This window comes from Ceratotherium simum, chromosome 24 (genome assembly GCF_057802395.1).
Source record: "Ceratotherium simum simum isolate JZ-2026a chromosome 24, ASM5780239v1, whole genome shotgun sequence".
In the NCBI taxonomy this organism is placed as follows: domain Eukaryota; kingdom Metazoa; phylum Chordata; class Mammalia; order Perissodactyla; family Rhinocerotidae; genus Ceratotherium; species Ceratotherium simum.
In genome coordinates, this window is record NC_141923.1 from 38,500,815 (window position 1) to 38,515,222 (window position 14,408).

General features: G+C 38.7%; 1 protein-coding gene across 10 annotated transcripts in view; it reads right to left on the minus strand.

The window, feature by feature from the left end:
- The window catches only part of SYNE2 (spectrin repeat containing nuclear envelope protein 2), a 267,254-nt gene that overhangs the window by 123,549 nt on the left and 129,297 nt on the right, over positions 1–14,408 (minus strand). For 9 of the 10 annotated variants that reach the window (XM_087448388.1, XM_087448395.1, XM_087448392.1 and 6 more), the window contains 5 exons: positions 8,426–8,691; positions 6,818–6,986; positions 4,281–4,436; positions 1,769–1,909; positions 2–184 (listed from right to left, as the gene is read on the minus strand). In XM_087448388.1, coding sequence (XP_087304514.1) covers positions 2–184; positions 1,769–1,909; positions 4,281–4,436; positions 6,818–6,986; positions 8,426–8,691 — 915 coding nt within the window. The remainder of the gene's footprint in view (position 1; positions 185–1,768; positions 1,910–4,280; positions 4,437–6,817; positions 6,987–8,425; positions 8,692–14,408) is intronic. The other variant, XM_087448393.1, reaches the window with a different exon arrangement.

Consider the following 14,408-nt stretch of genomic DNA (forward strand, 5'->3'; position numbering starts at 1 on the left):
CCTTATTTAACTGTGAGGTTCTGGATTCTGCTCTCTGTGATACTTGCTGATACTGCTGGAAAGGAACCATCAGCTTATCCATCCACTCTTGAGCCTGTCCTGGATCCTGTTCAACAACGTCCTGAACTTCAGAATCCAGCTCATTTAGTTCGGAATGCCAGAGATCTAGCTCATCCCACATTTTCTGGAAAAGGAAATCAGAAGTCAATTTGAATGCAGATGTCATGGTTTATTGTGTTAATTCCTAGTTTGCACACGGTATTTACACTTGCAAATGATACCAAAACAACATCACAGGCACAGTTATTCACTTATGCCTAGCAACCACTTGTGACCTAAACCAAAAAACACTTTTTCTGAGGTCTCTTAACTCTAACTGTATTCATTTCAGTATGAATTTGCTGTACTGGAGCAGAAAGACCTAGACATTTCCAGAGATGAATGACACCAAACAAGGTCAATATAACCCTAATCTTTCAAGAGTGATGAGGTAACATTATGTTTAAAAAGAGCTTCGGTTAATACCTGAACCTATTTAGACCAGAACATATAGGTACTTAATCTAGAAGACTATTTTTATTAAGTGCAAAAATAAAGCTAATAAAAAGAAAATATCTGCTTTGACTCAGGATTAATGCAGTGGCAGAAAATTCTAGCCACATGTATTAGCAGCAACTGCTTTTGGCTCAAGAAGACAATAGGTTGGATTCAAACCTGGACTTGTCTGGGTAGAGGAAATCTCAAAGGTAAAATACTTAATATTTGCTAAAGAACATAATTTCTAGAAATGGGAAAATGTGACTGGTTAAATTAGGCTCCTCTACTTATTAAGAGTCCAAGATTTTGTCCAATGGTGAGCCAGGGGCCAGCCCGGTCGCGTAGCGGTTAAGTTAGCGTGCTCCGCTTCAGCAGCCCGGGATTCGCAGGTTTGAATCCCGGGTGCAGACCTACCCACCGCTCATCAAGCCATGCTGTGGCGGCATCCCATATACAAAATAGAGGAGGATTGGCACAGATGTTAGCTCAGGGCTAATCTTCCTCAGCAAAAAGAGAAAGAATGGCAACAGATGATAGCTCAGGGCTAATCTCCCTAACCAGAAAAAAAAAAAAAGGAACCAATGGTGAGCCATATTCTGACCTATTTTTAAAAGTCTACATTCATATTAGAATATTTCCTTAATATGTAGATTAGAATAAGAATGCTTTTCATATGCAGGAGTTTACTTGGGAGTTAAGAGGTAGAATATTATGTACAGTTTTACCTAAGACTTTATTTCCTAAGGCATTTTACAAGGGAAATAAATTTGGAATTTTTATTTTCCTCTTTCCCCTTGCAGTCTAAAGAAAAGCTGTTAATGCTATTCCAATCTTATTGAAATATTTTTTAAGCAAATAAATTTCATAAAGTTTCCATATTATATTCCCCAATATTAATTCACCTTAGAAAACCAAAGACTCTAAGAAATGCTCCAACATAGAGACATGTTAGCTTTGTTTTTTATATTCATATATTTATAATATTTTTTATATCAGTCTTCCCAAGATAAGATCCTTAACTTCCTTCACTTTTGAAAAGGCTGGTTCACAATCACAGGCATACTCCCACCATGGAAAAAGTGAGAATGTTCTTAAACACAGCCTTCTCCACCAGGCTTCTGCAGGTGGCACTCTCAACAAGCGCGGCCTGTGGATCTGGGTCGGGATCTCTGTGATGACTGAGGAACCGAAGGACTACCAAAAGCTGAAGGCAGTTAAAGGAGAATGTTACCTTTTGAATTTCTTGAGCTTCCTCAATATTTTTGCTTTTCTGTTGCAACATCTTTTCAACATTATAAAGCCCATTGTTAATTTCATCTATTTTTCTATTCATTGCATATGATGGTGAACTTTTCAAGACTTCATTGCTAACCTGTTACAATGGGAGAAAGACACACTTGGCTTAGAGATGTTTTCTGCACTCTATTCATGAGTTCAAAAGGTAAAAGGATTTTACTTATAAAAATCTTCTTGTACACCTGAAATTTTTACAATGTTATAAACCAATGTTACTGCAATAAACAAAAAATTAAAAAAAAAAAAAAAAAAAATCTTCTACGGCTAGGGGGAAAATTCCAAACCATGCTGGCTAATGCGTTAATGAGAGGGTAGATTAGGAGACTAGGAAATGGCAGCTGTGCTGACTTGACCTTTTAAATCCAATCTATAAAAAGAAAAGAAAACCAATGAAAAAAAATTTGTTGAATGTAACCCACAGTGTGTACTGTGTTGGGTAAAACTACTGAGTGGACTGTTTAAAACACCCCCATGGAACAAATGATATGAAAGTATTTCTGCAAGATAAATTATTTGTTATACAGTCTCTCCGTTTTATGAGGCAATCCTCTGCATGGAACTCTTTTCAATACAACCAAACATTCTCAAGCCGACTTAAATAAATGTAATTTCCACCTTAATATGAATAACTTTCTAAAACTAGCTATTTCTTGAGGATGCACAAAGCTTAGTTTTTCTCTCTGTAAATGTTTCTAGTGTATGCTCTCACAACAATCAGAAATTTAGCTGCTGAACAGTGTAATTTTTTATCTAAATGATTTTCTTAAGAAAATAACTTGGGCTAGGAAAGATAATAAAGAATGTCGACTGTGTCATTTTTCAAATACCTGATCAGTTCGTGTTACTGTTTTTTTTAAGCTATGTTGATAAGGCTTTCTCCAAGCAGCCACTAAATAACCTAATACTACTTTATGCTTTTGTATAATCCTTTAACTCTTTTATAACCATTGAGACCAGAACTTTCCAATGCAGAAAGGATACAGATGCAGAAACTAAACAAAGGCTGAATGACTTGCTCAGGTCACTTATCACAGTAGTGGTTGAACTCGTCCAAGAAGCCCCGAGTCACCAGACTCTGAAGCCTCAGGCTCTTTTCACAACATCAAGCTGTTGATACTTTTATAAAATGTTTTTATTCCACAGACCATACCACAGTCAAGATTTATAGGAAAAAAAAACCCATATTAGTTTTTTTATTGCTGTAATAGCTTTTTATTGCTATGTAACAAAATACCACAAAATGAAGTTTTCTGATATTTTGGGCAGTTATTTTCCTGGCAGAAATGTGTATCATTTAGGTACATTAGGAGAGATGATGATTCAGGAAGAGTAAGCAGCCGTCTGAATTATACAGAATGGTACTGTATCTGTTGCCTGGATCCTGGATCCTTTAGACACATCACACGATAAACATCAGTTGCTGTTTGCTACAAATATACAAGCCATAGTAGAAAGTTTCAGCCTAATTTTAAAAGGCTGATTTTGATTATTAATTCACTTCATTAGGGATTTTCTCATGAAGTATTCATGAGAACAAATTTAGTTTCTCTCAAAGCATTTAGTATTCTCTTAAAATAAAATCAGCGTACATGATCCTTGAGAAAGTACCTCCTAACAGATTTTCTTGTGTGTTAAATCAACAAGATTTGTTATAAATATATATTAGGAGTTTATATGTTTTTACATGGGTTAGATTTTCCTAAATAATCTGTGATAGAAGTTAACTGTCTGAAATCTGATTATTTTGTGCATTTAACACCTATTTTATTTATTAAGTTAGAGGTATTCTAGGCTTCAAAAAAACAATACAAAAATCCTTCTGTGGATGCAGGACCAAATATATAGATTTTTGTTCTGTTGGATTTGGGCTGCCTTTTCACAATCAAATAAAATTGTCTTATAAACTCCTGTGTCTCCAGGACTATGAAACATTTCCCACTCTTTCTTCCAACCTGGACTTTCAGGTATAAAGATTTGCCCAGGTATGTTTTGTGAGAATGCTGTTACCATCATCATTAGAAAGATACTGTGTTAAGTGCTATTCCTAGTGAGTTGTGAAATTTGTATTCTTAGTGCCCTGGGTTGCAATTGCAAAATGTTCACAGGGAATATGTTTTAAAGCAAAGTATTTTTCATGCTCAAAATTTTAAAGTGATTCTCCAGTTAAAAAAAAAAAAGCCAAGTAAAAGATAACTCTACTTTTAAATGCAAAAGAAGAAAAACTAAGCACCTTGACAACTAAAAATAAACAGATCATCTAATTCTATTATCTATGTCACTTAGTTAGAGCAATTTTACCCCCATATTCAATGCACAAAATTATCATTAACTAAACTCTATAAAAAGAGCACAGCTGAAATCAGGACAAATGAAAATGTGACATTAAATGATATTTTCTTCTTTATATTCATTCAATTTCATAAATAATAACACTAATACATTATTACCTTCTCCTCTACGTCTTCTAAAGCTTTTCTGCATTCTTCCACCTGGGATTCAATCTCTGCAGGGACTATGGTGTACATTTCAGAATACTTGATTCGCAGTTTTTCCATAATATTCTCAAAAGTTAGCTTCCCTTTATTAAGAATGCTTTGAAGCTCCTAAAAGCATTAAGAGAGTTTCAAATACTCACAGGACACGGAAAAAGTTTAACTCTAAAAATGAAAGCAGTTTTCCAGCACATCCTTGTCATTTAAATGAGCAAACTTTGCATGACAAAACCTCACTATTGATACAAGCCGATTAAGCCCGAGAGATACTCAGTTCGGTCAGATGATGCTTTCTAATTTGGAAGAATTAAACTTGATATCTCTTCCTAGTGTCAACCATTGTCCTGAAAAGACATTACAACATCTCCTGCTTCTAAAGTACCTCTAGGATTTAAGTGTATCTCAGTAGCAGTCTAGATCTAAAAAGATGCAAGGAGCAAAAAGTTTCCAAGAAGTTTTTTTTTTGTTATTAACTTGTTGCCATTTCTGCTTCTTGCTACATTATCATCACAATGATTCAAGGCCACTAAAAGCCCCATGCTTGAAGCAGAAGTGTCTGCTTTCATGTAATTAGACAGCCCAGCAGAGCCCAACTTCTTTCAAAAGGGCGGGTTCCAGTTCCACGCAAAGAATGTGAGTTTTGGGAGATAAAAGAAACCTGAACAAATAGTCTATTGGTTGTGGCCTAGAAACAAAATCTGATCTACGTTCTCCTGCGCTAATTATAAAGAAGCAGCTCATTTGTTTGGGAAAGTTTCCCAAAGATCAAGCAGAAAAATACTTTTTGACTTGACTGTGGCTTTTGGGGGTTCGTTTTTTTTTTTTTTTTTTACAGTAGGTGTTCAGTAGCATTATTTGTGTTAATGGATTGAGTCACCAAACTGAAGAATGATTACAATTTTGAATGACTCCATGATGTGTGACTGTTTTCCTTTTAACCCTCAGCAGAGAACAAATCTAGAAAGGGAAAGTGAAAGAACAATGCCATTCAGACGAAGGTGGGGTCTGAGGTATAGTTATCACTCTGTTTTATCTAGACTTAGTCCAGGGTACAGGTCTTCATTCAGAGCTTCGCAGAGATGGCTTCCCCATGAAGACTGCTTCTGTGAGGGAGAGTAAGTTTCCTTTCTCAACCTTGATACCAAAAGCTCTGATTAACAACAGCACGCAACTTTTCAATCAACTTCCAAATGTCATTTTTGCCTGTTACCATTAGACCTGAATGAGAAGAGATCATTCTGAAAAAATGAGTCTCCAGATGACACAGGGGCATGTGCATAGCCCCTGTGATATTGTGATATAATAAATACATGTGGTCTTCACCCCGGGCTCCTGGCACAGCTTCTAAGACCCTTGGAACTTCCTGGATAGGGGTGAGAGGAGCGCCTTTTGTTATTCATAATGAGCCTTTTTCAACCACACCTGAATTTATGCTAATGAGATGACTCATGGGGGGGCCCCTAGAAAGCTTCAGGAGGGGAGCTGGTTGCCAGAGGAACCAACCACGTGATTAGAGAGTTGGAACTTTCAGCCGCACTCCCCAACCTCTAGGGAGGAGATAGGGGCTGGAGGTTGAGTGAATGGTGAAAGGCCAATGATTTAAGCAATCATGGCTATGTAATGGAAACTCCATAAAAACCCTTAAAGAACAGGTTTGGAGAGCTTTAGAGCTGGTGAACACATCGACGTGCTGGGAGAGTGGCACACCCAAAGAGGGCGTGGAGGCTCCATGCCCCTCCCCCTATACCTTGCCCTATGCATCTCTTCCATTTCTATTCCATTGCTATTCCTGAGTTGTATCCTTTATAATAAAGGGGTAACAGTCAGTCAAGTTCTTTCCTGACTTCTATGAGACATTCCAGCAAATTACTGAACCTGAGGGAGTGGTGGGGACCCTTGATTTATAGAAAATCAGAAGTATGGAGACCCAGGACTTGTGATTTGTGTGTCTGAAGTGGGGGCAGTCTTGTGGGAGCGAGCTCTTAAACTGTGGGGTCTGTGCTAACTGCCAGTAGTCAGTGTTAGAACTGAACTGAATTATAGGACACCCAGTTGGTTTCCAGAGAGTTGGAGAATAGGTTGGTGCGGGGAAAAAAATCCCCACACATTTGGTGTCACAAATGTTGTAAGTAAAAACAGTTCCATCCTATCAGAGAGAAGACATTACATCCTACTAAAGTGAGTAGTCTGACATGCTACTCAAGAGTAGTCTGAGGCCCCTGTTCACTAAATACACTTGAAATGTGGTTGAAAAGGGCTGCTTGGTCCAGACTGGCTTACTTCCGAACCTGGTCTCAACTCTGCTCTCTGCAACTCCAATTGCACTGATCTCCTGTGGCTCTGCCCCATATTATGCCACAGGGCTTTTGCTCGTGTTTTCTGTTCTGAACCACTCCCTCCACTCTAGTCACTGAGTTACCTCTGCCCCAAGGACTTTGGATTCAAGATTGTGGATCTGTATCAGCCGTACTCACTGTTCATTCCTCACTTACCTCAAACTGTTCTGCCTTTCCTGGGTGGTCTTGTACAGCTATATTTTGGAAAGAAGTTGTGGTCTGTCGAAATAAATTCTTCAAACTAACTATTTCTTTTGCGAAAGCATGTCTTTCTTCGATTTCATTCTGCATCAATTCCTTATTTCTTTGAGCTTTCTGAAAAAGCCTACAACATAGCATCAAAATAAAATTGTTTCTCTATCTGCTCTTCTGTGAAATTGTTTTATTTCAACAATTAACACAATGTTTGCAGAGCTCACAAAAGAAGTTTTCCTGAGAGAAAAGCAATAGTTTTCAATGATTCATATACTACATATACAAATATATATCAATTCTATCACTCAATCAAAAACCTCTCCAAAATTTTCATCCCCAAATATGCTCTTTTCACATTTTACATTCCAATTGCCATCTCCACCCTCTTTTTCACAGTGTAATTGAGAATTACAATTGAGTTCAACTGAACATGGCTTAGAGGTGTGAATGGAGTCCTGGGTGGGTTCTCGGGGACAGACAACCCCACTAGCCTTCTTATCTCAGCTGACCCCATTTGCTGTGGATGTAGCCACCATATTAGTAGAGGAGTTTAAGTGAATGAAATCTTTCCTGAGAGCTATTTGGTAAGTATCTCTAGCCGTAAATTTATTATATCCTTTGATTCAATGGTTCTACTTCTCAGCATCTTTCTCAATGAATTAATCACAAATGCAGATAGAGATTCTAGCACTAGAATATTCACTACAGTTTTTTTATAAAAGTAAAAAAAATTACCTATAATTTAAAGGTCCTATATGAGAGGCTTGGTTAAACACATTACGGCATATCCACATGGTGAAATACTGTAGAGCTATGTTTTAAGGAACATTTAATGGCAGAGGAAAATAAACATGATATGCTGATAAATGATTGAGCAGAATAGAAAACAGTACAAGTACAATGATCACAATTTGTTTAAAAATGTAATCATAGGGGGCCGGCCCCGTGGCATAGCCGTTAAGTGCCGGCACTCCGCTGCTGGCAGCCCGGGTTGGGATCCTGGTTGCGCACCAATGCGCCGCTTGTCGGGCCATGCTGTGGCGGCGTCCCACATAAAGTGGAGGAAGATGGGCACGGATGTTAGCTCAGGGCCAGTCTTCCTCAGCAAAAAGAGGAGGATCGGCATGGATGTTAGCTCAGGGCTGATCTCCCTCACAAAAAAAAAAAAAATGTAATCATAGTAAAAAGATGAGAAAAAAGTGATTGGCAATGGTTGCTGCAAAGTGGTGAGATTAAAGGTGGGTTTTATATTAATCTTTACAATTTTCCACATTCTCTAAACTTCCTATAATGAATATGTATTACTAAATTAGAAAAACAGCCAACATTAAAAAAAAAATTGAAGGATATTCACCCTCAGTAGTACGAGGATGGAGATGGGGTGCTCTTTTTCATTATCATTATTAATCTTTTCCATCCCTTTTTATACCTATCACTGTTGACTCAACTCAATTCTGTCAGATCATCTGTCATTATTCTATATTCCTATATTCTCAAAATTCAATATTTTCTAAATTTTAAGCCTGAGTTGTCAAGTATGTTTCCTTAATAGTTTTCCTTAAATCTTACTTGTTGCATCGTTCTTGCATAGAGGTGATCTCTTGAAATGCTGGCACAGTTTCCACGGCCCCTAAGCATTCAGGAGCGTTCTGGATGCTTTTTATGCGCTGAAGAAGCAGAGTCAGTAACAGCCGCTGCTTCTCCACATTCTCTTCATATTGGCATAAACAGTCTAGCAGCTCAGAGAGTTCCTCTGTGGTGGCCGCCTCTTTTGTTTTAGAACTTTCAGGGAGCTCTTCTTGAAGATTATCTAAAATAATTGCTTCTCGTTCAATCTAATTCAATAAACAAACAAAAAAAAGAGCTAAAATAAATAAAATATACTCTGACCATTTCAGGATCTGAAACATACTTTGCAACCATCATTTCTGTATACTGGCTCTTCAAAGGGTTCGTAATGCTATATCCTAGTTCAAAGCAGTATTTGTCTTTCTATAGCTGGGAATATTATTCCTCCACTATCAGAATCCCATCGTTCCCAGCCATTGATCATGTAGATGTGTGATTAAAATAAAATATTGCTGTTATGAGCTGAAGGAAATGCTGTTGGATATTTTCAAGGATAATTTCTTTCTCCTTCAGATTTCAGTTTGCATAAGGCAATTATTTCTCCTAACACACCCATGAGGTATTAGAATGAGCACCACCAAATTGCACCCACTAAGTATAAGAGGTTGGGCAACTATTGGATAATTTTTCTATAGTTCTGTTTTCTTTCACATCTGATTCCTAAATGCTCAAAAAAGTAAGTCCAGTCAGTCTTCATTACCCTGACACCCACACCAAAGGGAAAGCAGCCGAATTACTGAGCTAATCATGTATTTATCAACCACTGCTAAGGGCAGAACCCAGAAATACATAACCTAATACATCACATATCTAGAGACAGGAGTTCTACCAGCCCTGAACTCAGAGTGAAGACAGAAAATCAGATCCCTCTTATGGCCCTCCTCAAATCCTCTGGCATTCCCCTTGGCTGCACCACACATCTGTCACATTCTTCCCTGTGTTGTTAACTCTCCTGCTCTATGTTCAAACAGAGTCAGGCATCTTGCAATCTCGACATTACAGAATATCACACCAGTCCACTACATTTATGATATCATGCTAACTGAAATGGTGAACAAGGTCCAGGATGCCCATTAAGATGTACCAAAGGGTGGAAAACTCCAGAGCCTCAGTATCAATTAAGTCTCCAGGGGCCCAATGGTCTGGGGCATGCCAGGACTTCTTTAAGGTAAAGATAAAGTGGTTTGACGATCTTGTACCTCTATTGCTAAGAAAGTGGCACAGCGCTGGATGCGCCCGCTGGGATTTTGGAGGCAGTATGCACTATACTTGGGAGTAGTGCTCAGCTCCACTTCTCAGAATGCTGCCTAGGCTGAGGGGCGCCTGGAAACAAAGAGGCGCCGACTGCAGCAGGGTCAGGCTGTGGTATAAGCTGCCCTGCCACTTGGACCACAGGACCCAGTTGGGTCCCCAGTCACTAGACTACATGGGTGCAGGTGTGGACTAGGCCCCTCCAGGGGACCCAGTTATGGCATTTGTGCTTTCCATCACCTCAAACCTAAATTCAGTTGGGTTGGAAGTCCTGGTTCTCAGGCAGACAGCTACACTTCCACCAGGGAGTGAGATAAAGCTTCCACTGAGTCATTTTGCATCACCTCTGTCGGAGAACCAGCATACAAAGAAAGGAATTGCTATATTGATAGAGGAAGCCGTACATCTAGGGTCTCCAATATACACTGGGGGTGGAAGAACTACGTCTGTAAACCCGGACTTAACGGAGCATCTCTTGGGACTTCCGTGCCTGGTGATAACCATAAATTGGCAAATGCAGCAATAGAACCCAGTAAGAGCAAGGCAACTAAGGGCTCCGACCTTTGGTGTTTCAGTTCTCCAAGGCTCACTCCTGTTTCCTGGGATAACTTTCCAAAATAAACCACCTGCCTACAAGCCCCTGGCTCAGGCTCTGCTCTCTGTTGCAAGTTGGTAAGTGATTAAGGAGAGGAACAAAAAGAGGAAAAATAATTTTTATTGGGGCAATAATTTTACTCAAAAGCCAGGCAATTCTTCATCTTGTGAGTGGATAAGCAAACTGTCATACCTCCGTCAATAGAAAATTACTCAGGAATAAAAAGAAACGAACCATTGATACAAGCAGCAACATAAATGAATCTCACATGCATAATACTTAGCGAAAAGAAGCCAAACTCAAAAGGCCACAAACTATCCGAGTGCATTTATAAGACATTCTGGAAATGGCAAAACAGATTAACAGTTGCTAGGGGCTGGAGGTGATGGAAGGGGCTGACTACAAAGGGGCACAAGGGAAATTTATGGGGTGAAGGCAACGTTGTAAATCTTGATTTTGTTGGTGGTCATGTGACAGAATGCGCTTGTCAAAACCCAACAAACTTTACACTAAAAAGGGTGAAGACAGCTCCCAAATCAGTAAAATAGTTGCCATGAAGATAATGTATTCACTCTTCCACCCAGAAGAGGCTCTGCAGCTCCTGGATGATTTTCCTGGGACACAGAATTCTAATAAAATTCGTTATAAAACTTTTAGGTTCACAGTCAACTATAAAGTGGAGTCTAAAAAGGGAGAAGGAAGCATAGTTGCACCATAAGTAAACACAGTGAAGGAGACAAAAAAACCTGTAACCAGCAGAAATAGGAACTAATACAGACATGACTTTTAAACTTTTGGTACAGGGGGAAGTACATGGGGAAGAAGCCAGCCTTCCAACTCCAATTATCTTTGAAGACATGACCCTATTCCGGCATTATGATCTAACATTACGATCATAAAAGCATAACAAGTTGATTCTGAATAACCAGAAATGAATAGCTAAATCAAGCAGATTCTGTTTAAAAAACAGGGAGGTTAAGATTTTAGGGGGGAAAAAAAGTTAAATCAAAATTTAAATTTACTTCTTTAATTTATAAGTTTAAACAGAGTTTAAACAGTTTTCAAAAATATATTTCTACAAACCCTTTAGTCCATGAAGACACTGGATTATTGTATTACTATAGACATTTTAAAAACAGCAATTCACTTTGTCACATACAAAAGCACCAACCACGCTAACAGAATCTTGTACGTAAAGGTCTTTAGACCATGTAATTTTTCTTCAATGACTAAGAGCTACTGTAAACTCTTACATTGATTTGATGTGTGTAAATATCATTTAAGTTGACAATTTAGTGGTTAAACATCAAAGTATAAGTTTGGATCTTTTTCTACCACTCACTTGTGAATTTGGGCAAGTCATTCAGTCTCACTGGGTCTCAGTTTCCTTACCTATGGAATGAAGATAATAAAAATATCTCCCTTGTCGGATTCTTGTGAGGACAAATAAGATCATACCTGTAAAGAGCTTAGAACGATGCCTGACACACAGTAAGCACTCCAAAAAGTATCAGTAGCAGTTGTTACTGTTATTACATGAGGATATATTGTTTGCACTCTCTTTGAAACACTTTGTTAGCAGATATTGTCAAATGCTTGTATGAATAATTACAAAGTTCTAAATGAATGGGGTCTGAATTAATAAAATGTAGTTGCAAATGAGTATATAGCAATAGAGAGACAATGTAACAAAATAAAAAGAACAAAAGTTTAGCATCAGCCTAGACCTGGGTTTGAATAAGAGTGGTCTCTCAACAAATATTTACTAAGTGCAAGGCCCTGTTGTATTCTAAAGTTATAGCAGTGAGTAAAATAGACGGGGCTCCAGCCCACAGCCCCAGCCCAATCACTAGCTGGGAGGTCTTGTGCCAACTTAAATCTCTCAGTGCCTCCGTTTCCCCATCAATAAAATGGTAATCATAGTTAACTCCTAAGGGCAATGCAAGGATTCAGTGGCATCATGCGTGAACTGCCTTCTCAGCACAGCATACAGCCTACTGTAGGAACCCAAGACACAGTGCCTCTGCGGATGGGAAAGAACTGGATGCTTGCAGCCCTGCGAAAAGTATAATTTACCAAGTTTCTTAGAGTTTTAACATTCAAGAGACATTTACTAACCAAACCTCACCAGCACCACCAAAATGATATTCAAGAATATCAAGTTTTAAGCAGGAAAATATGACAGCGCTAAACATTTAAATCCCAAAGCATGTGACCTACCTCCGATCAAGTATTAATTCATTATATTTCTGTCTTAGGTAAATTCAGCAGGAATTTTGACATGAACAAAAGAGAAGGGTTTTCATTTGATGTTTTGATTTGTACCTCATTTATACCTGGTCCTTTGGAAAGATTAAAGAATACCCCAAGACAATTTTATACTATTTAAAATTTTCTGTCTAAATATATGTGATACCGGGCCGGCCCTGTGGCTTGGTGGTTAAGTGCGTGCGCTGCAATGCTGGTGGCCCCGGGTTCGGATCCTGGGTGTGCATCGAGGCACCGCTTCTCCCTCCATCCTGAGGCCGAGTCCCACATACAGCAGCTGGAAGGATGTGCAGCTATGACATACAACTATCTACTGGGGCTTTGGGGGGAAAAAATAAAATAAATAAAATCTTTAAAAAAAAAAATAAATAAATAAATAAATAAATAAATAAATAAATAAATATATGTGATACCTAAGCCCTGAACTATGGTGAAATTAACATCTGTGATTGACATATATTATGGAGGTTTTCTCTGAGACAGTTTTCAGAAAGAACATCAAACATATTTTTAGGTCCATATTTAACAACTGTAGTTAATTTCCATGGTTAACAATTACAGTTAATTTCAAAATTAGTTGGTGTGAGATAATAGAAAATATATACTATTGGTATCTGCCCCAATTCCTGGCACAGAGCTTCTAAAACCCTTGTAATTTCCTAAGTGATAAGAACACAGGAGCATCTCTTGTTCTAATATTGGTCTTTGACCTCCGTCCCTGATACAGGGCTCCTGAAACCCTTGTAATTTCCTGGGTGACAAGAGTGTCTTTTGTTCTAATGAACTGACTCTGGTTGGGCTCCTGGATTAGGACTAGTCACTGGAAAAACGAAGCCATGCTTAGAAGCTTGAAATTTTCAGTCCCACACTCATTCTCTTGAGAGGGGAGAAGAGCTGAAAACAGAATTAATGATCGATCATGCCTATGTGATGAAGCCTCCATAACATCCCTAAAGTATGGGGTTTGGAGATCTTCCCGGTTGACAAAAACATGGAGGTGCTGGGAGAGTGGAGTGCCAGGAAAGGGCATGGAAGCTCTGCACCCCTTCCCACATACCTTGCCCTACGCATCTCCTCCATCTGGCTATTCATCTGTATCCTTTATCACATCCTTTAATAAACTGGTAAACATGAGTGTTTCCCTGAGTTCTGTGAGCTGCTGTAGCACGTTAATTGAACCTGAGGAGGGGGTCACTGAAATCGCTCATCTGTAGTCAGTTGGTCAGAAGCACAGATGATAACCTGGACTTGCAAGGGGCGTCTCAAGTGGCAGGGGGCAGTCCAGGCAGTTAGTGTCAGAATCGAGGTAAACTGTAGGACACTCAGCTAACACCCAAGAATTGCTTGTTGGTGTGGGCAAAAACCTCCACACATTTGGTGACCAGAAGTGAAGTGTTCCCCATAAAGGTAAAGTTGATGTACAGGAAAGAAAAACACAGGAGGGAAGAACCGGGTTTTCCCCACATAGGAAGGAAAAGACTAGAGGTTTTCCATTTACAGTTGTTTATTATAATCATCACCTAATTCTAACCTTTAGTGTAACGTGGAGACCATTATTTTTAAGACGGGTTTAACTTACCTGCACAATATCGAATGAGCAAGTAGTCACTTATTTATAAGAATGCTCTGATACCAAAAAGAAAAACATGAAAGAATTTGAATCATTTCTTGGAGATTATTTTACTGAGAACTGACCTCTATAAACATTTTTGTGTTATGTATATGTGATATAAACAAATGGTACAGGGGGAGGACTCGTTTTATATAAAAACAAAATGAAAGTAATCAAACAGTTTAAACGACATCTGT